The sequence below is a fragment of the Stegodyphus dumicola genome, chromosome 11, assembly GCF_044657685.1.
Source record: "Stegodyphus dumicola isolate Sdum_Otavi_A_Nest chromosome 11, ASM4465768v1".
Taxonomy (NCBI): domain Eukaryota; kingdom Metazoa; phylum Arthropoda; class Arachnida; order Araneae; family Eresidae; genus Stegodyphus; species Stegodyphus dumicola.
Window position 1 is genome coordinate 102,006,121 of NC_140778.1, and position 22,985 is coordinate 102,029,105.

The 22,985-nt window shown below is 34.6% G+C and overlaps 1 protein-coding gene across 2 annotated transcripts in view; it reads right to left on the reverse strand.

The window, feature by feature from the left end:
• Positions 1-22,985, reverse strand: part of LOC118195197 (voltage-gated potassium channel subunit beta-2-like) — a 610,691-nt gene that overhangs the window by 7,603 nt on the left and 580,103 nt on the right. For both annotated transcript variants that reach the window (XM_085827033.1, XM_085827032.1), the window contains 6 exons: positions 22,569-22,655; positions 22,350-22,435; positions 20,192-20,312; positions 13,239-13,333; positions 4,537-4,657; positions 949-1,037 (listed from right to left, as the gene is read on the reverse strand). In XM_085827033.1, coding sequence (XP_085683159.1) covers positions 949-1,037; positions 4,537-4,657; positions 13,239-13,333; positions 20,192-20,312; positions 22,350-22,435; positions 22,569-22,655 — 599 coding nt within the window. The remainder of the gene's footprint in view (positions 1-948; positions 1,038-4,536; positions 4,658-13,238; positions 13,334-20,191; positions 20,313-22,349; positions 22,436-22,568; positions 22,656-22,985) is intronic.

Here is a 22,985-nt window from a genome sequence, read left to right on the forward strand (position 1 = left end):
GCAACGGAACTCTTGGACGTCCCTTTGAGCACCTATTTGAATCTTGCTCTAGTTTGAGTAGGATTGTGTTCTCATAATTTCTTTAATTCTCTTTTGATTTCCCTCAATTTTGAAAATTTAAGGTGAACATTTAACTTTGTGCTTTATTGACCCTGTGAGTGGAACGTGACTCTAGGTTTCTCAGTAAATATTATTCACCTTGATGGATGACATTTGGCTTAAATAATTTACTTTATATTACTTTCTTCAAATAAAATGTAATCCCGATATGTTTCTTCTTTTAAAAAATAGGCTTTTCTTTACAATAAAATGAAACGTGATCACTTTCATTCTCTTTTTTCGTACGTAAGCTTTTTCCCACAGAGACCACCATAGGTCCGTTAAAAGCAATAATTCGTAGAGAAGAAATATTGATAAACGTAACTTAGGCAAATGCATTAAGCAATATTCAACAAACAGGCAACTGCTACAAGGTTTAGAGGCCATTGTTTACCATTCTGGTGAAAATTCTCTTAAATGTATCCCTAAATATTGTCTAAGTGTCAATTTGAGTACTTCAAGCCTGTGCTAATTTTTATAAAGAGATAAATTTGAGAGCTTTATTAACTACCGCCTGTCTTCATCTTTGATATTTAACTCTAAAATTTTGTCGAGAAGCAGCTGGATATGTATATGGAATGAAAGTGTTATGAAGTGGCAGCAAGAGTACTAGGTCTCCAAATTAAGATGAGCGATTGGTCAGACTAACTTCACGATAAACGCGCGTTTTAATATCACGTCAATAAAATTCTTCGAGTAAAATAAAAGGTTTTAATAATGTAGTGAAAACATTTAACTCAAAGAACTGGATTTACTCTTCAATACATCCTTTTAAATTGTTAAACCAAGAAAATGTAGAGGGAGAGACAGTATATTCGTTATTTGGTATTTATCATTCTGCAAACTTACTTGCAAGGCTTGAAGTTGGTCGTACAAGTGGTCGACAGAGAGGGCTCCCAGTAGCACACACTGTACTTGTTCGCTTTTCAGGCACCATGCTAGGGATAAAAATGGTTGGTATCAGAAATGCTAAACGTTTATGACATTTGTAACGAGAATTACACAGATAAAGCAGAAATTGCGTATGTTCGCTCGAAATAACTTAGCATTTTGGAATAAATTCCTAAAATATTCACGACTATACAAATTAAATATTAATTAAACTCAAATATACTCACGTACTTTTGCTCCCGGACCGTACGCATTAGATATCTGTAATTATCTGCTATTTTGCATTGTCTTTTTCAAGTTTCGTACTAGTATAATTTTAATGTGTATCTCATATAACGAATATGTGTGTTCAATTTATATATTTTAATAATAACTTCAAAAATTATAAATTCAACTTTTATTCCCTACCGTAATAAAAAATTATTACCTACAGCTGCTGTGAAATTAGATGAATTAATTCTAATATCCTCTGTTGCCTCCTACGCGGTAATAAAAGCTATGTACAGCGCATTGCTTCTGGGCAATTTCAGTTTGTTAAAACTCGAACTCCTAGCGTAGCGTACCTGGTTTTGATCCCGTATGGTCGGGAATTTTCGATATTGATTTTTAGTTATATTACAGTCCACAAAGTAAAATTGGTTGTTTTTGTTGTAAAGTTGTCTTTAGTATACAGTCTAACCAGTGACCTCAACATCCTCTAAAAAGAAAAAAATAAATAAATTCTAGTTTCTCAAATACTGGAACAGAAAATTTTTAATCTTTAAGTTAGTTTCCGAAAAATTCCCTTAAGTTAATTTTTGAATAGTAATTAAAAAAAGCATACACAAACAAGTTCTATAGTTCTATATATTTAAGAATGTTCAAAATTCTTTGTCCATATTTAAAACAGCATTTCAACATTTATGTCGTTGCTGAGCCTTTGAAACCATATTCATGTCTTCTAGTTAATGATTTTGCATGATAATGCATTCATTTAATAATGATAACCGATAATTCATATATTACACGATTTACACAACGCATATTCATTCATCACGTTTCTCGCGACATATTTAGAAGAACGTTCTTTGAGAAAAGCTTTTGTGACAAAAATGCACCAAAATAAAAAGCTTATATTCAGCTAAATAATTTATTGGCTATTCTTTGGAATATGGTAACAGGTAGTTTGGCGACATTTTGGTAAGGCAATAAAGGTTACTAGCTAGGACTTTAGCAGTGTACATGGATAAAGTCAAGAGTGTGTGCAATGCCATTTTTGTGGAATTCTGGGATGTTTTTTTAAGTGAAAATAGGTCGACGTGTACATGGATACTGTGTATGTACAATTCTTAAAAACGCGGCAAGCAGTGGGCGATTCTGCACTTTCCCCCAATTTCGCACCTAATCTTCGTCATGATTAAGCACTTTTGTACCATAAAAGTTCTAGCATAAGAGTAATTCGGCTAGCAGATTGTTGGGAAAAAAATGTTGAGTTTAAAAAAAAAAAAAAAAAAAAAAAAAAAAAAAAACATACCTTTACTTTGTGAAAACAAAATGGCGTCCAAGAAAAAACTAGCAGGTTGCTGTAGCAGGGTTGGTCGCCAAACGCCAAATTTTCGCCAGAAAATCGCCAAGTTACCATAATCCGATGATTAACCAATTTATTTTTAATCGTAGGGCCAAAGTACTAGAAGATGCTGTTTAGAAGACTTGAGAAACCATTCTTTTGTTTAAATATGACGTATGCAACGGGTATTTGATTTGGGGTGGAGCACTAAACGACTTCTAAAATGTCAGACACGAGCCAAATTCATATATGGAATCATCAATATATGCGGGAGAGCTCTACAAAGATTGGCAGAAGACATTCAAAGTTTAACCTAATTCTAATTAACCCGCAACCTCTTTATAAACGAATAGTTATGGTTTAGAATTTTGAAAAAGCACAGGAATTGACGCTTCAGCACTGTAAGCATGGACTCCTGTTGGCGGTCTTTGCGTTGAGTAAAAATTAGTCAATCAAATTTTGTTTTATTTTACGGTCAGGAAAATAAATGGTTAACAGGAAAACATGTAAGTACCAATAAAAGTATTTTTTTACCTCCTTACCAGCCAATAAAACAGATAAGGAAGGAAACATTTTCTGTCCAAAAATTCGATAGTGAGTTTCCAATGAGAAGGAGTGAATTTGTAACTCCCGGACAACGTTTTTATTATGTTTACAATGATGTCTGTCAATCTGTGTGTTTGTATGTGTGTGACGAGTTTTTCGTCGACACTACCCTCATATCAAACATTGAAAAATTTCTATTTCCATTATTTAAAGCTTTTAGCGTTCATATAAAGAGTTGATCAGGTTTTGGCTAACCAGAAGTGATTCTTTACTTGAGGCCCATAACAGTTTTGTAGCTATCAACATAATATATTCATACCGATTGTTGCCCTCGAGCAGTTGAGCGAACAGTTGCAGTTGCAGTTGAGCGAACATATTTTACCACTACCTAAACATCGCAAGCATGTACATGCAGATCAAATGAATTTAGATTTATTGATATTACAGAAAAAACACAGAAGAAAAGTAAATTATGGTATTCATTTCAAAGTACTGATTTTAAATACAATATAAACACTTAATTTTCTTTAATTAAAAATTAATTAAATTGTATGCTACCAGACTGCCCAATAAAATGTAACTTTCATAAAAAAATAAAGGAGGAAAAGTTTGATTATGTAAGTAATAAATTTATAGAAACCAGTTTTTTACATATGGCCAATTATATCTAATAAAATATAATCCAAAATTTTATATACAAGCTCATCGGAACAATAAATGGTATTTTATTTTCGAAAAATTAATCTGAAGTGACACTTTTCTTAAAGCTCATTGCTATTTAAACATGGAATTGATGGGATGTCATGAGTTGGCCACATCAGACTTTTATAAATCTATTTGTGTGATATATTTACTATATCAGATACTTATGATTAGTTAAACATCTATACTTTTTTATGATTAAAAATAAAAGAGCACCAGATTTTCAGTCATTTAACTTCGAATACATTTTTGATACCGAAGGTGTATAGAAAATTAGATTATTATGCCATGGTTTTCGCTAAGAAAGCACAAATTTCCCAAAACTGCTATGAGAACAAATTCTCTTCTTGATTTTAATGTAAAACCCTCCTGGTATTTTATATCCGGATTTATGTACTTTTAATATATTGCCTTCATTTTTTGCCATATTTTAATATGCACGTATATATACGGTTTTACAGATATCACGAAATATTCTAGGCCGTATATATACGTCCTTGCCGGTTAGAGGGTTAATGTTGTTTACAGAAAAAAATAAATATTATATTGAAAGTTAAACCTGTTTGAGCTTATGCAATAGTAAATCGTAAGAAATACTCTGGAAAACCATAGAAAAAGAAAAAAACTGCTACTGATTGACGATCGGTGTAATGAATCAAAATGTACTTAAGGATGATGGACAGTGTAATTAATCACAGTGTTATTTCTACCGTGGTTTGCAGTAAATGTAGAGAGTGAAAAGATTCACTTGCCGATTGTGAGCTGTGTCATAGTACAACCCAACTTCTCCGCAATGTGGTTGAGCTCTCTCATCTTGTACTGATGTTTCGGACTGCCGTCTGTGTTGAGCCGGTCCTGCAGCGCCGACAAGCTCTGCAAAAACAGCAATCATTAAATCAAAAAACAACAATCAGAAAAACCAACTTTCTTTTCCTTCCATCCATTTATGCAATCACACCTCTATTTAAGATTTAACTATTCGGTAAGAATATGAAACTTATCACTATACTATCCGATCTCATCTGTATACTTCTAAGAATTAGCCAAATAAAAGCAAATATTACAATGACAATGCATCTAGTTGCATTTAATACAATCCAATAACTTATTGCTTCCGATCCTAGAAAGAAACAAAATAAATAGATATCTTTTGCAGAAACTAAATCGCTTTACCGCAGGCTAGAAATCATTGCCATGATATCTAACAATATAACACCTAGCAATATAATATAAAATATTTTTAAAATCTTAAATAAATATAATTTATGGAATGGAATTTAAATAAATTTAAAAATGGAATATTTTATTTTAGACTGTGCTCTTGACATATAAATTATTAAACTGTAATTCCCCCCTTGAGAAAACCTGCAACAACCTTAATTAAATAACTTCAGCTCCGGTGTATTTACAGTCGGTGTTTACTGTTTGATATACCTTTCACACACACACAAAGGATAACAAAAGAAGATGAAACAGTTCTCCTTCAATCTTCCGTTCACTAGGGCCAATTGAAGGAATTTAAATTGCGTTTTTCATGTCTCGGAAGAGCGGCTTAGGATATATATCAGATTTATATATAGCATTGTTTTAACATAGGTGATCTGACACAGAATCGGACTTTTTCTGAAATGACATTCTATCGCACCAGTAGTTTTTAATAATTAACTCTCAAACTTTTATTCCCTCAGTGTTAATTTAACTTGGAATGTATTTATTAATATCTCTTTTTCTATTGAACTTACTTGATTCCTTCTTTTTCAAAGTAAAAAAATTCTCCGTTATTTTCTGATTTGTTTTAAAAATTTTTACTTTTTAGCAATTTTTATAAATTTTCCGAAAAGGTTGAATTCCATTGAATTTGGAAAGGTTTGAATTTTTGGTACCGACCATTTCATGGGGGTACACCCGGGGTTCGATCTGGACCTTCTGAGAATGGATGTAGCTACCGGGACAGTGACGTGCTACCATAGAGCCTCTCCTATCTCCGTCCGACAATGGCCTCCTCGTGGATCCCGCCGGTAAACAGGTTCGCCTGGGCTGATTATATCGGACACCATCCCTGGTTTTCGACTGGATTGGAACTTCCGGAATCGACCATCTTATGGGAGAAGATCCGGGGTTCAGTCCAGCAAACTGGCTGGACCCATGTCTAGACAGCCTCGACCTCTGAGGGTGAATAACCAGTCTTTACAGGATTACTGCCATCTTTTATTTGGTGGTTGGTTCAGGCTTGGCAGGGACCGTACTGGTACTGTTTTGTCTGCTCCTTGGATGTAGGAACGTTATATGGTCAAGGTTATCCGAGGGATGCCCCTTAGTCAAAACTTGGGGACGGATGGTGTCTGACATATGAAGTCCTCATGGGTTGACCGAGAGGAGTGGTGCCCTCTCGGATGGCATCTGGAGGTTGGGGAGGTTAATTTATGTAAGGCAGTTTCTAACTAGCCAGCTAATGTAGCTTCCTCATCTAGTAAGTGTGTGTGTGTGTGTGTGTGATTATGGCAAAGCCTCGAGGGCTATCTGCCTAACAGGAGGGATGCCTTCGTGGAGGACTTTCTAAGGGAAACTGGCTCGTATACACGTTACACATGGGGAAAACCACGAAAACGCCCATGCAGCCAGCCCGTTCGCGGGATTCGAACCTCGGACCGAACTACCAGTGTTCAGCGACTTTACCGCTCGGCCGCTGGTGGGCCCCCCCTCATCTAGTAAAACTTGTACTTAAGGATTTGTTTATTAATCGGATTCTTAGTGAGCCAGCGGGACAGCGAGTTCAATCAGCTTAAGCAACTCTTCTTTCGATAAACTATTTTTCAGAATCTGCTTTGATTTAATTTGAGATTGCATGCTCATTGATCTTGACTGTATATTTTAGAATGAAATGATGGAAAATTTGTTTCTGTTTTCTGAAGGATTTATCATCAATATCTTCAATGATAATGATATTATTTTCTTATATTGCACAGGAGTGAGAGTATCCAGAGATTTTATTAATGAATTAAACTTTGTAAATATTCGAGTTATTAATTTTGGATGTTTTTCGAAATCCTTGAAAACGCAAAAATACGCATCGCAATACAATTCAAGCATTTACTTGATTATCAAATTTGAGTAGAATAGACCGAGTGAGATGCTAATTCGTGCATTATTAAACAAAAGATAAGAAATTTAAGAAAATAAAATGATAATGAGAAAAACGAAATATTAAAACATTTTAAAAAATAAAATAGGAAGCTTAAACTATTACTAATTTGATATTATATTATGTTTTCATCGTTAACCTCATCTTCCCAGTTAATTTTCTTTCGAAAGTCAATATTTGCATATAAAGTAGAAATTCTTACAAACACCTGCGACTTTTAACAAAAAAGCTTCAGTTTCGCCTAAGTTTATTCCTAAGTTTATTGAATTTTAAATTTTATTTATGAATTTTGTGGTGATGTAATTGATCTTTGAACAGAATACAAAACTGAGGATTACTATGCCCCTTTTATGCATCTGATAATATGAATAGTTTAATGAATGCAAATGAAATACATGAGTTATACGACGTAAAATGCGAACATATTTGAGTTAAATAGCATACACAAAATGATGATAATTTTTTCCCTAAATTCTGAAAACTTGAAATTATATTTAACCTTTTTTTCCATTTTAAATCAGTAAATCGGTTAAGGTATGTAATAGTCTGTAACTCGAAATTGAATATAAACTAGCTTTGTGCATGCAGCAAAGATGCTTACGTGCTGTGTAAACTGGGTCAAAAAAGGCCTAAATGCCGGAACTTTGGAGAATTTGCACTCATTTTTTTCGCCGATAAAGAATGGCTCTCTCACTGTTTATGATCGAAGCGCATATTTTTTTTTAATCCTTTAAAGTATCATGCCATGGCCACAGAGGGCCTAGATCTAGCCACCATTCTAGCAGAGTAGCAATGAACGACTTAACAGTTCGCAGTCCATGTGTTCCTTCGGTTGCACTCCTTGGCGACGTTTTCCTAGGGCATTTACCAGCGAAAAACCTTTCTTCCCTAACATACATTCTGCTAAATGGAATATACCAAATAATCATACGATTATAAGCATTTTAAACTAGTTCAAATAACCAACTGTTTCATTTTTTATTTGCAAACCTGATTTAACGAATGCCCTGGCGGCTTTTCATTTGCAGGAGGCTTACACTGTTGCTAGACAATGCCATCTTATTCCACCGTCCGCAGAACAAACGGAGTATCACATGTTCCAAAGGGAAAAAGTTCCATTCTAGCAGAGTAGCAATGAACGACTTAACAGTTCGCAGTCCATGTGTTCCTTCGGTTGCACTCCTTGGCGACGTTTTCCTAGGGCATTTACCAGCGAAAAACCTTTCTTCCCTAAGATAGCAATAGCAATTTTTGGATGGCAGTTGGTGAAACGATCATCGAGCTTGATCAGGGTAAACGATAATATACCATGACTTGATCAGGTGAGTATGCGGGATAGTGATGATAACGTATGCAAAGAAGGCATTGGCATTGGTGGAATGTTTCAGCTGTGTCTCTTGTCGCTGCACGCTGTTGGAAGCTAAACTGAGAACTGAGTGGATGGCACAATTAAAGATGGATAAATAAAAATTTACTGGGCAGAGATGATTCTTAGTTATCAAAGTGTTATCATTAACCAAAGGCCCATGTGGACTTGTGATAATAAGCACGTCATAGGAAAATATGTCGCATCGCCAACCAACATTCTGTTCTTCTTGGAAATCACTCTGGACTGCCTCTCAACAAAGAGAGGAGGATATATCTATGCATTATAACGCCAGCCCTTTACTACGCATCTGCAGCCTTGGCATCATCCTCAAAAGCTGACTTCAACAAATTTCAAGCAGTACAGAATAAGATTCTGAGTAAATGTAAATGTCATTCTGAGTAATTGTAATGCTCATTATCTGATTAGAAACAAATTGATCCATGAGGACATGCATTTCTTCAAAACTTAGCTGTAATGCTGCAAAATTTTCAGAAGATTTTAGTTGCCAATTCATTCGAGAAGGTAATTGGATTAGATCATTTGCTACTCGCATGCTTAGAGATCACAACTTGGCAACCTAACCTGTAACTGCCAACGTTTACCTGTTTTTTGTGCGGTGTGACTCTTGTCTCTCATTGCTTTCCATTAGATTGGTACACATGCAGTAAAGGAGACAGTACTCTTCCCACATTTACTTTACTCTCTTCACAATTCTTGGAATTTTACCTTCTACTTTTTTCTTTCTGAATCGCTATTTAATTTGAATCACAGAAATAATTTAGTATAAGAAATCTTACATTTTCGGAGTTAGAAAAGCGGGAAAATCGTTGAACACTGTTAGTTCCAACCTAGTTTCGATTGCAGGCGAATGGGTTGGCTGCATGGATGTTTTCGTGATTTTTCAGATGTTTAACGTGTATACGAAACAGTTTCCTTTAGAAAGATCCTCCACGAAGGCGTCTTTCCTTTTAAGCAGATAGCCATAGTGTGCTTTGTCATAATCGTCTGAGCCAAACCACACTAATTAATTATAAAGTGTTTTATCGCCACTATGGTGTGTATCGTGTACACAAATATGATAAAATGTTTTAAAATGCTTTTTCAATTCTGTGGCAAACAAACCGTACACAAACCAATTAATTATAAAGTGTTTTATCGCCACTATGGTGTGTATCGTGTACACAAATATGATAAAATGTTTTAAAATGCTTTTTCAATTCTGTGGCAAACAAACCGTACACAAACCAAGCTAAAATTATATGCTAGAAATACTCAAAATTACTTCAAGATCCTTATTATCTAAATTATACGGTATTATACAATCTTTGTTCTCTAAATTATACGATATTATACTATATTTGTTCTCTAAATTATACGATATTATACAATCTTTGTTCTCTAAATTATACAGTATGCTTAAATTATAGGATTCAGATCAAAGTACAAAAATTTGAAAAAATACTTTTTATTTCTTGTGCCGAGAAGAATGTACGTTTGAGCAAATAACAAAACTTCAAGGGCCGAATTACTTCTTCCTCAACATTCTCTATATGTGCTTTGAAACCCGAAACAATTTACAGAATGCAAACCGTGAACTTAGATTTATTTCTACATCAATACTGGCAGCGAGCTGGGAATGTAAAGCAGCGGCCCCTATCGAATAAAATCCTCATTATTCGGGATTGGATTTTCAGTCGGGCGAGTGAAAGGAAATTCTACGGCGCAGGAATTCATAAATATTGCATGCCGGGAAAATCTATTTTCAGCAGCTCTTCACTCTATGCTTGTTATTGCGAATAAGATTCGTCAAGTACGAACTCGCAGGATAAGAAAAACGAAACTCAGGCGTTCTTCTTCTTTATGTTTGTTTATCTTTTTATTTACGATTACATATGCAGGACAAGTTACAAAACTTTAAATAACGCCGGGGAATACAAAGTGAACACTTGTTTGGATTGCAATAACTAACTAAGTTAGGAAGATTTATCTAATGATAATACAGTTAAGATGAAATCGTAGAAGCATTAGCAAATCGATACTATCAAATCAAATCTTAGTTTGACAGAAGCGATATAGAAATGACTTTTAAAGTGAAGTAGACAGTAAAACAAAACTGAGTTAGTACTAAGAGTAAACGATAAACAACATATTATAAATCTTCTGCTTTTCACTGTCTTGAATCGGTGACAAACATCCTTTCAGGATATAATGAAAACAAAGTGTGGGCCCACCAAATGCAGTCGGTTTTCGATACAAGAATGGGGAACAGGAATTAAAATTTGCTTATTATAGTAATGACTAGCTAGGAATGAATTAAAGTGGGATTACATATGTATGTAAAATAAAAAATACGTAAATCAAAATTGTAACTTAAATTAGCAAGAGACCCTAAATTTTTCATTTTAATTTGGGTAGTCCTTCTCTCTATTCTAAAAATAGTAATCGCTTATAATAACTTTCTCTGGTCCGCGTCATTTCTAAACTGATCAATACCATAAAACTTTAAGATAATGGTCTAACGAAAACAACTTACATAAGGTTTAACCAATGATAATTCTAGAGCTTTATTAATTATCCAATTAAAATGTTTTGAAAATGAAACTAACCCATTTGGAATTAAGATTTCGTCTCAAACACAACGAAATCTGCTTCTGCAACTTGGCCTATCTAGGATGCTGCTGCATTGCTATCCCCTTTCCTTAAAGATCTCAAAAATGTAAATGTTATTTTCTGGAAGAGGCACGATTAATTTACCATGTTATTTCCTGCGGCAAAATTTTTAACTAAACTAAAATGAGCATTATTTAAATCTACTACGATTACTTCTTTTTAAATCTGCGTCGACTGCAAGTTTGTTCTTCATTATGGATCTTTTGTGCGTGCTTCAGCATAATCGTAATCGACATTCCCAAATCATCACACGTTTGTGTATTCAAGGATAAATTTTTACCCACTCGCTGAACTCATAGTCTGTTGTTACACTCACTAGTACTAACTCATATGCTTTTTGTCTTTTTAGCTTTATTATTGAGCATCATTTTCTTCGCACTTTACCCCATATACAATTCAACAGTAAAATTATAAAAATTTTAAAAGCAGCATAAAAATATATCCAATACCCTTTACATCCAATATAAAGGGATGTAAAGGGTATTGGATGATGATCTTTTCACCCAGGATTTGGCGACTGGGTCCCCTAAAGAGATCCCAGTCGCCTTTTAATAGGGGAGTATATAAGGTATTTCTCCCGTCTTCCTAGAGTGCCTTCGTGGTGTAGTGGTTCTTCACGCTGGGCCGGTATTCCAGAGGTCCGTGGTTCGATTCCCACGGAAGGCGTTGCTCATTTGTCATCTTGACTTCTTCCAAAAAATACCTAATGTCTCTACAATGACAAAGTGCACTAGCTGTCTGCTTAAGGGGATGGTTACCTTTGTGAAGACATAATAGGGAACTGGCTTGTATCAAAGTTATACATTAGGAAAATTACGAGAATCTCATGCAGTCAGCTCATTTGTCGGATCAAATTATCAGTGTTAATCGATTTTACCGCTCGGTTACTGGTTCAGTAGAGGAACGTTAACAAAAACTAGTTCGCTTTTACATCGGTCATAAGGAACACTCGAATTTAAAAGTATTTCTCATTCCTTGTTGCCATTACAAATCATTATATGAATTTAAATTATTTTAAAATCATTATATCAATTACAACGTTTTAAGCCTGAAAAAAGTATGTCTGCAATGTTATCATCATTCGATGATTTATAGGTTCTTTGTTTTTTTACCACGATATTTTTGACGACGATGTTTTTAAGTTGCGGAGTTTAGGAACTGCTTTATTTTCTATGTCGCTGTTTTGTACCATGATGTTTTAGAACCGCGGTGTTTTCTCTAATGATGACGATGTAGAAGTGTCGGACAACTGATTGCGTAGATTTATTCCTAATTGCAAGAATGTTCAAATGTTGATTCATACGGGAGATGTAACTTAACAATAGAAGTAGATTAAATATTCATCTTTATTTCAATTGACATTTATGAATAAAATTCATTTTGCACTCTAATAGTGCCTATTCAAGAGCATTTAGATTTTTGATACTAGGAAGAAAGGCAGCAAGCCAGCATCTTAACGGCAAGAGAGATAGAAGCAAAAGCGCGCAGTTATAAATTTGGCAGCCTATTAAGAAAAAGGTTTCTAGAAATGATGCAGTGCAGGAAAAAAGGCCTTATTATTTTTAGAATAGAGATCGGAGAGATTAAGGGGCTATTGCTTTGATATGAATAATTTTTATCTTAAACACTCTCACTTATATATAGATATATATATGTTACATCTTCTCTTACAATCCTGAAATGAGCTGCCAAGTGCTGAGCTGAAATCGGTGATCTTTTTACCACCCAAAATCATTTTTTATCTGAATTTAAAACCCAAAATATTTTTCATTACTTTTATAATATCAAAAATATTGCTCACAAAACGTACACAAAACAATTTGTACCAAATATTTAAAGTATCGTTGCATTAACCCTCTGAGAGGCCAGTGTTTTTACTAAGAAAGCACAAATTTCCCGAAACTACTATCAGAACAAATTATTTTTTTGATTTTAATGTAAAAACTCTCCTGGTATTTCATACCTGGATCTGTGTACTTTTAATATATTGCTTTAATTTCTTTGACATATTTTGATATGTACGTATATATACGTTCTTACAGATATCACAAAAATATTCTAGACCGTATATATACGGCATTGCAGCTTGGGTAAATTTATTTTAATGATTTATATTTATGTTGCCGAGCTTCAAGAAAGTATTGACGATTGCGATTTGAAATGAAAGCCAAATTAAGGTCGACTTTTGTCAATTATCAGTACTCTGCTTTAAAATGGTGCAAATTTAAATGAAACCATATGGAATTTTAAATACAATACTTCTTTTTGCTTACCTTCAAGGATCCCCTGGATAGGAGTTGGACACCCTCGTCAAATTTGCCTGTTAATAGGCCAAAGGCTTGAGGGGACCAAGTAATTGTGCCCGTTCCTATTGAAAGGAAAAAATATTAGATATTTTAATTATAGGAAATGAGTTTGTGGTAATTGCATAAACTATGAATTTTATGCAATTACCACAATATTCACAGATTTATACCACTGAAACAGTATCAAAATTTATTTTTACTGTCCTATATTTGTAAACTTCGAAACAGTAAAAATATAAAATTATAACATAAAATTGTAGAAAGAAATTTTAAATCTATGAGTACACAAATTGGTTATTTACAGCCCTTTCGAACAGATTCTAATTCACATGTCAATGAAATCTGATATTTGTGCTACTGAGGCTATGAAGACGCAACTTACAAAAACAGAAGTCCGTATCTTCACCGTTCAGCCGAAAATATGCCTTTAAGACTTACAAACACGAGTTATATACAAGCACTACTGATTTGTTCGTCGCACAGACGATATAGTGGTTAGGAAAGCTTAATACGGTACCGAAGGGCCCAGGATCGAATCCCGGAGAAGACATGGAAATTTGTAAATGTATAGTGTCGGTGCGGCATGGCCAATGGCATGGCGGCACTCTAAATATCCGGCGAGCCGAAAGTCCCGTCTTGTCGATTAGTGGGAGTGGAGAGGAGTGAGATCCCCCCCCCGGGGTGTTCTTCCTCAAATTGGGGGGGGAATAGAAGTCCAATCTCTTTTCGGAATAGGCTCTGGGAACTATTGTTCCATGCAATATGGACGCGGCAAAAACAACAGATTTGCTGACCTGCGTTTAAAATCAGAGTGTCGATAACTTTATTTACTGATACCGCTTTTGAAACTTATATATTTGCGTTCAAATTTACATATGCAAATAAAAGCTGTAGACTTGTCAATAGTTTTATTTTGGAAGCAGGAGACGTGAAAAATGGGCAATACCTTAGCCGGAACAGGAACCATGAACTTCTTGAAAATGCGTCGAGTATGCTTCCTATTACACCAGAAAAGCACGCGGAAAGGAGGTGGAAAACACCTAATATACTCCCCTTTTAAAAAGCGGCTGGGAATTGGGGGATTCAGTCACCAAATCATGGTGGTGACGAATTATCGTCCCCCACCTTTCAGTTCGAGCACCATTTGTAGAGTCATTATTTTTTTGTGAAGCAGAAGACGTGAAAAAGGTGCAGTGTCTTCGCCGGGACTCGAACCCTGGACCTCTGGAATACGCGTCGAGTATGCTTCTAATTGCAACACGAAGGCATGCGGAAATGAGAGAGAAAATTATAAAGTGAAATCTGAGATTACCGATCATAGGAGACTTCTTTTTTTGAGAAGCGTGATCATTTTGTTATTCTCTTGAAATGTATATAGCATTCCCCTAAAATTAATACCAGTTTAAATATGAGTTTAGCCTAATTTAAACAACGATATAGAACATCACCTTTACACGGAGTTCAGACTGCGTATTTGTGGATGATTTTAATTTCGAAACTACTGTTGTAAGTGATTACTGCCTTAAATTCAGAACCGTAGGTGTCGCAAATTGGCGGTAAAAGACATTCATCTTTTGAACAGTATTAGAAATGACCCTTTAGAAACCCACAAAAGTTTCTCTTTCGAAAGAGGCTTTGAGAACGATTCCTTCAATTTAGGTCGTTCTAGTTCTCTGGGAAGGTTTAGAACGGGACGCGTTAAGCAGCGAAGGAATGGCGTTCCATTATAATGAAAGCGTTAAAACAGGAACAGTTCTGGAATATAGCTATTGAGGAGGAGGAAATTACTCCACAGCATCATCCAATAACCACTTTAAGTTCCTATTTATTTGCATGAATTAAAAGGGTATATTAGCATTTAGCTGTATTGCTTACAAAATCAAATTACAGTAAAATATTTTATAGGGTAAGCATATACAGTATACGTACATTCAGCATACATATGCAATAAAATTAAAATATATTATACAGCAAAATTACAGTAAAATACAGAGCTTGTTCGCACATTTTTTAAACGATTTTGCTTTGCTATAAAAATCGCCTGCTTTGAAATTCTTTTTTAATTGCAGCTATGTTTTTGAAGGTATAAATAATCGTCTGCTAATTTACAAATTTATTTTCATGCAAAATGGCGCTTTTAAATAAGCAATGAATGGAAGGGTATGATTGTACTCGTTCCCAAGAAAATTAATCGAATCTAGTTATTAATAAACGCTCTGAAAGCTATGGTTTTTCCATACCTAAAGCTACGGTAGGTAATATTGTCAACAAAAAAGGAAAATAAAAGTTAGAGCTTGGCTTCATGTGGAAAAATTGTTCCAGCTACATATACAAGAAAAAAAAAAAAAAAAAAAAAAAAAAAAAAAAAAAAAAAGACAAATGCATATACAAGAGAAAAATGGAATGGTTTCGAATGTTGGAAAGCTAAGTTCTTTAATCTTAAAAGAAAATTCGCCAACTCAAAGGACAGTAGCAAAATGATTAAAATGCTCAGTGTCGACTTTAAACAAAGTGGTGGAGAGACATTAGGATTTTTTTTAAACCGGAGCGATGAAAAATTAGCAAACGCCTTCGCCGGGAATCGAACCACAGACCTCTGGAATACCGGCCTAGCCAGCAGAACCACTATACCAAGAAACCACGCTAGGAAGGCGGGAGAAATACCTTATATACTCCCCCTTTTAAAGGGCAACTGGGCTTTTAGGGCACCCAATCGCCAAATCGTGGGTGTGGAGAGTCATCCTTCACAACCCTTTTAATTCGGGTGCCACCGTAGAGACATTAGGTTAAAGCGGGGAGCAGGAAATATGAAAAATTAGCAAACGCCTTCGCCGGGAATCGAAACACGGACCTCTGGAATACCGGCCCAGGGTGCAGAACCACTACATCACGAAGGCACGCTAGGAAGGCGGGAGAAATACCGTACAGTGGTTAATGTTATTTGAATTTTGAAAAGGCGAAGAAACATAATGTGCATCGTCTTTCTCCACGACATAGCGCCGAATGCAGAACGCGCTGCAGAATTCTTTATGTATATATTTCTTTATAATTCTTTCTCCATATATCTATATAATTCTTGATCCATATATCTATATAATATCTATATAATTATATTCATACATCTATATAACTCTGTATATTTAATCCATATATCTATATAATTCCTTTATCTATATAGCTATATAATTCTTTATCTATATATTCGAACAAAAACGGAAACTTTTTGCCACAAAAGATAAATCTTGGGTGTCGGTGTATTTAAATGACTACAATAAAAAGAGATCCATTTATTTTATCCTCAAAATGTTAAAACATGCTTCAAAGAATCTAAAGAAAATTTTTCAAAGGGATTTATTATTGTTTGCTGGTTTTTTATACACCGGCAAACTGAAAGTAAAGAGAATAGGAGGATGAGTTAAAATTAACTCCGCATATTTATCAGGAACATATTTTATACCCAGCTTTCAAATATGTAAAACCTACTCTTCATACAAAGAGCCATCAATCAATGTAAGTGCACCAAGACAAAGCAAGTAGCCAAACATCAACATCCACTGTTAATTTCCTGGAAAAAATTACAACAAGAAACGGATATCAAAAGTAAGTTCTGCAAAGTAAGATCCTGAGAACCATCACTAACGCCCCATACTATATTAGTAATGAAGATTTACATCGCGACCTTCATATTGATTATATTAAGGACTACTTATCCAAGATAAATGGAAACTTTTTCAGGAAAGCAAAGACCAACAGTACAGCTAACTTTGAGTATATTCAGAGCTATGAAATCATCCCGGACGATTTGCTCATCCTACCTTATGCTGCACACTCAATTAGGCAAGCCAATAATTAAGTGTTACTCGTCAGTACTCCGTGCTGACGCTCCGTGAGCATCTTTCCACATCATCTTTTCTGACAAGGATTCCAATCTAGATTTCGACCAATCACAGTGAAGTGCCAGCAGGCTTACGGACTTTGGAGTGAGTGAGTGAGTGAGCGCCACAAAGGAAGACCACTGACCTGGCCTTAGCCTCACAGTGTGTTATCTTCCTGGCAGAAACCATCTACTCTCTGCTCTATCCTGCTCCGGGAACGCAGCCGAATAGACGGCTAAGAGCCTCATAAAGTCTACATGTCAGCTTGGATATTGTCGTACGGGGAAAGAGTATCCTGTTAGGAACTGCTTAAAATTAAGCAAAGAAGCAATCAGAAGTCTGTTAAGAATCGTTGTTAGAATAGACAGAAACTTGTGTTAGATAAAGTAAAGATAGGAGGACTCTGCCTGAAAAATTAACTGCCGTGGATTTTCTGGACTTGCTAAATGTCTACATGCGGGTGCTTATCCTGACACAACTGTCATATATTTATGGGGTTTTTGTGAAATCGTTGGTCCTGCATGGAGGAAAGTTGTAACCTATTAAATTATTGCACATAGTAAACTTTAAAAAAATAAATAAATAAAAAATAAAATAAATAACTAAATAAAGAGAGAGATTAAAAGATGATTAAAAAAATCCTAGCACCCAAACATAATCTAACGTAGTTTACTTTCCATGTGCCTGACTCTTATGTAAACTTTGGACTTGTCTTGGTTCGACCAGTGTTGCAAATAGCTCGCGTCAGCTCCAGAGCCCAGGCAAAAATTGCGCCGTAACCCCCTTTTCTCCCTGTTATTTCTCCCCTCAGAGGAAACTCAATCAGGTATTTTCTAATACCAGGCTCCGCATGGAACTCCTTGCATGATTGGGAAGTATTGCTCAGGCAATAGAAACCCAGTACAATACAGTATATCGCAGTAATCGCATATCCCTACCAAATCTCCTGCTGTGTTTGGACTTTTAAAAAGGGGACTGACGAAACGTTGACCAACAACCCTCCTTAGACTTTGGAAAGCTCTTCAAGAAGAATGGGATAAAATATATTACAGAAGGGTTTAATTTCTTGGAAATCACGATGTGGAAAGATAGGGAAGGATAAGGATTATCGAATATAACGTTTAAAACACAAAAAGTTTGCTTAAAATATTTCTGCATATCGAATCAAAATCACATAAAACGCGTGTGAAGAGCATCTGAATTCTTATCAAAATTCAAATTATTTTTTCGGACATAAAAATCTCAACTATGACCAGAATGCAAATTATTACTGGTATTATGCCTGACAAATGCACCATTTCTTTTATCCGTTTCTGTTGAGCTTTTGTCGGAAAATATTTTTATCAATAATCCCTGGGGCTTTATCCAATTAGTAAAGTAATACGTCCTAGTAAAATAAATATTAAAAAGGAACATTAAATATAACTTTCCCATTTCCGGTTTTCTTCAATTATTATTCTAACTTTGTAACTCAAGGTATAGCAACATTTAGTTATTTGGAAGCAGGAGACTTGAAAAAGGAGCAAGGTCTTCGCCGAGAACCGAACTACGGATCTATGGAATACGCACCCAGCGTGCAGACCACCACACCATGAAGGCACGCTAAGAAGGTGGGAGAAACACCTTTTAAAGTTAACAGGACAAAATACCATACTGATTCAAAAGAGGCTAAAAAGCAACTTTAGATTTTGAATTAAGCTCCAGCGATGAAGTGTACGTCATAAGCAAAACATTTTCCCAAAATGCCGCAAAGAGACGAACTAGAAAGAAGATATTTCCCGAAAATACCAGCTGATGCCAAAAAATCTAATTGAGATAAAAATACATCTATGTAAAAATTTAAAATGAACAACTAAGAAAAAAAAATCTGAAACAGATCAGATGCACCAAAGAGATCTTTTAGAATTTGACCTCAGGACGTCAGATGAATGCGAATTTTGATTAACATGGAATGTTACATATATCTTCTGTAGATTCGAAAATTGAAAAAACATGTAATGTAATTTTTTGGCAGTATTTATTGCTTTTAAAAAGAGTACCGTGAATTAAATACGTTTTTATTTAAATCAATCAGAGCGAAAATTAAAAAATAATGTTTTTAATAACTGCATCTATTGCTAAGTCTGTTAATTAATAAAGGACTAATTAAATGTAAAAGACTAATATCCTATCTTTTCACAGGCAGCAACAGACTCGAAAGAAAAGTGAAATAAAGCAAAATCGCTTTTCGAGGTTAATAGCTATTTCGGGCTTAAGAAAACATCTGATGTGGATACCATATGATTTCCTTTTACGGCCTATTAAGTTATAATAATTTTTTAATACTTAATTTAAACCTATTTTCTAGTATATCATTAGAGATGTATTTCTCATTTTATCAATTCAGTTCTTATTCCTTGGCAAAGCAAAAAAAATACAGAAAAATTCAAAAAATCCTCATTAAAATCGTGAAATACAGAAAAACATAAAACATCAAGTACAGTTAAAAGAATTAAAGAATAATTTCCACAATTAAAATTTAAGTTTCTAACCAAAAATAAGCAAGTCGGCCAGCGAGCAGGAAGGCACAATTTTCAATGCACAAAATTGAAAGTTAACTTTTGGTTCCATTGGGCAGAAGGAAACTGAAGTTGGTGCACAAACTGATTTAATAGAATACCAAATTTTACGAGAGTTATCTATGTATATAAATAAATGGCGGCCTCGTTAGCCTCGCTAAGCTTTTAGCGCCTCTTGAACTTTTGATCTGCAGATTAACTAAAGGCATATAAACCTTAACCGGAACATTAAAACAACATAACTCAACCACTTTTATAGCAAAAAGTGCACAATTTACCAAGATATCAGAATAAAAATATTGAGATTACTGAGCTGGGTAACAGGGTACTTATACGTTTGCCATAGCAAAAATTCCTTAAAAGGACAGGGTCAATTAAAAAATATCATAAACCACATAAAGTTATAAATCATGAAAATACATCACAAAGCATTTTAATGAAATTTAAATTGTGAAACTGAAGCGGAATGTAAACGAGCAGGACTTACCAATTTTGTGAAAGAGTTCCGGCAGGTGTATTTCAACTTTTTCCCTTTGGAACATGTGATACTCCGTTTGTTCTGCGGACGGTGGAATAAGATGGCATTGTCTAGCAACAGTGTAAGCCTCCTGCAAATGAAAAGCCGCCAGGGCATTCGTTAAATCAGGTTTGCAAATAAAAAATGAAACAGTTGGTTATTTGAACTAGTTTAAAATGCTTATAATCGTATGATTATTTGGTATATTCCATTTAGCAGAATGTATGTTCAAGCCAGCTTTCTTTAGAAAGTCCTCCAAGAAAGCACCCCTTCCCTTAGGCAGATAACCCTCGTGTGCTTTACCGTAATCAAATAAACCAAATCAAACCAAAATTTTTAGTAGCGAAACCTTAAAAAACTGAAAAATATTGTACTGTAAATCTGTTTATATGGTAATCAAAAACGTGTATCTAGTAATCATTGCTAACTTTGAAAAAAAGTGTATTTGGTAATCATAGTTAACACTGAAAAAAGGTCTATCTGGTATTCAATGATAATACTGAAAAATCTTCGAAACGACATACGATGATTTGTCTTTTCAATTGGCGATAGTTTTTGGCGACTATTCATACTTTGTGTAATAACTCTTTCAGAGGTTTTTCTGGTAATAGGAAAGTAGCGATTAGTTAATTAAATATTGGCATATATTAGGGATACAGTATTTTAGATATATGCAAGGATACCTAGTTTAAGATAAAAATTTTCCTTCTGTATATCATTACTATATTTAAAAAAATTTCGACTGAATTATGAGACATTTTTATCAAATGCATCTACCACTGAAGAGTTAATACGTTTTAAACTTTTAGACCTGTTTTATGCAAAAGTTATAACACATAATTATTAATTATTAATACATTAGAATAGATATAAACTTGGTATTTTTTTGCTTTACCATCGTACCTTTCTCCTTTGATGATTTTCTACTTCTGTAGCTAATTTCTTAGCTCAAGAAGGTGTTGGTGTTTTTAATTAAGGCAAAGCACACTAGGGCTATCTGCCTAAGGGGAGGGATGCCTTTGGGGAGAATTTTCTAAGGGAAACTGGCTCGTATACGCGTTACACATGGGGAAAACCACGAAAACACCCATGCTGCTAGCTCCCGTTCGCGGGATTCGAGCCTCGGACCGAACTACAAGTGTTCAACGACTTTACCGCTCGGCCGCTGGTGAGCCCAGCTCAAGTAGGAATCACACATAAAGACACTTTATGTGGAATACCCTTTCTACCCATTAAGAGTTCAAACTAAAGCACAGTGCAACGTGAAATTTTTTCTTAGACATTTTGATTTAGAGTTAGACAATTTTTGTTCCATCTCCCCTTGTATTTTCCTTTTAGTTATGTACAGAAATAATAATAAACGTTAGATGTTACACGCTCACAAATATCTCATTCCTTTTTTATGCTATAATGTTTAAATTAAATGCTCCTTTAAATAAATTGGCTCAAAAATTAAATAAACAATTTCTGGTTTTGTATTCGAAAAAAACCTCTGTTAATGAGTGGAGCAACGAGAGCTATTTTATTGCAGTAAATTCATTCTTTATTACTATTTATATTTGCAAAGTTTTGTACTTTTAAACGCCGCTTAAACATTAATTAAACTGTGAAAAAACAGCTATTGCTATTAATAATTAATAACTGCTACTAATGTTGCTTGAAACTGGGTGGTATCACTACACAGATATATCTCTCTGAAATTTTCAAATAACTGAATCAACTGCGTATGCTTTAAAACTTTTAAACGTCACCAATTTTCAATGTGAACACACTAATATTAATCTTATAATTATCAAATTAACTGAAATTGTACAAAGAAATGCTCACCATAATTATCAAATTAACTGAAATTGTACAAAGAAATGCTCACCATAATTATCAAATTAACTGAAATTGTACAAAGAAATGCTCACCATAATTATCAAATTAACTGAAATTGTACAAAGAAATGCTCACCATAATTATCAAATTAACTGAAATTGTACAAAGAAATGCTCACCATAATTATCAAATTAACTGAAATTGTACAAAGAAATGCTCACCATAATTATCAAATTAACTGAAATTGTACAAAGAAATGCTCACCATAATTATCAAATTAACTGAAATTGTACAAAGAAATGCTCACCATAATTTCCATAGCTGTCCACCTTGATGTACCCCAGTACATTGCTTTCCCGTGGTTAATGGCATGTGTGCAGGCACGAACAACCTCTGTTTATAAATATCTGATATTAAAATACTAATATTTTTGCTAAACATATGTAAGCTTTTGCTCACAAATGTAGCGCCATCTTTTGGCAAGCATATTAACTAATTATTAAGAATCATATTATTAAATGTTTACCTTCGATGGGGCACATGGGATCCGTCCTGTTGATATACACAATGTCAACGTACTCCATTTGTAACCTTTCCAGACTGGCATCCAATGCTGTAAAGAAATAACACTGTTATTAAGAACCATAAAACATTTATTTCCCTTTTAGAAATTTCAGGTCTCTTTCAGGCATGAAAATCTTCGTTATGGCAAATCCTGTCTACATTTACAAAAGAAGAGCAAGAGAAGATTATATTAAGTCTTTTTTCTATCTGTATATTTTATATACGAGGTGTGACACACGAAAAAAACGAGACTAAGTGTGTAGCTTGAAAATAGAGGGGAGTTGGCAACAACTGTTTTGGTGACGTTATGCCACACTCCTCCTCTATCCATGCGGCCAGTTTCGACTTAATCGAGCACACCGGTGGAGAGTACTGCGTC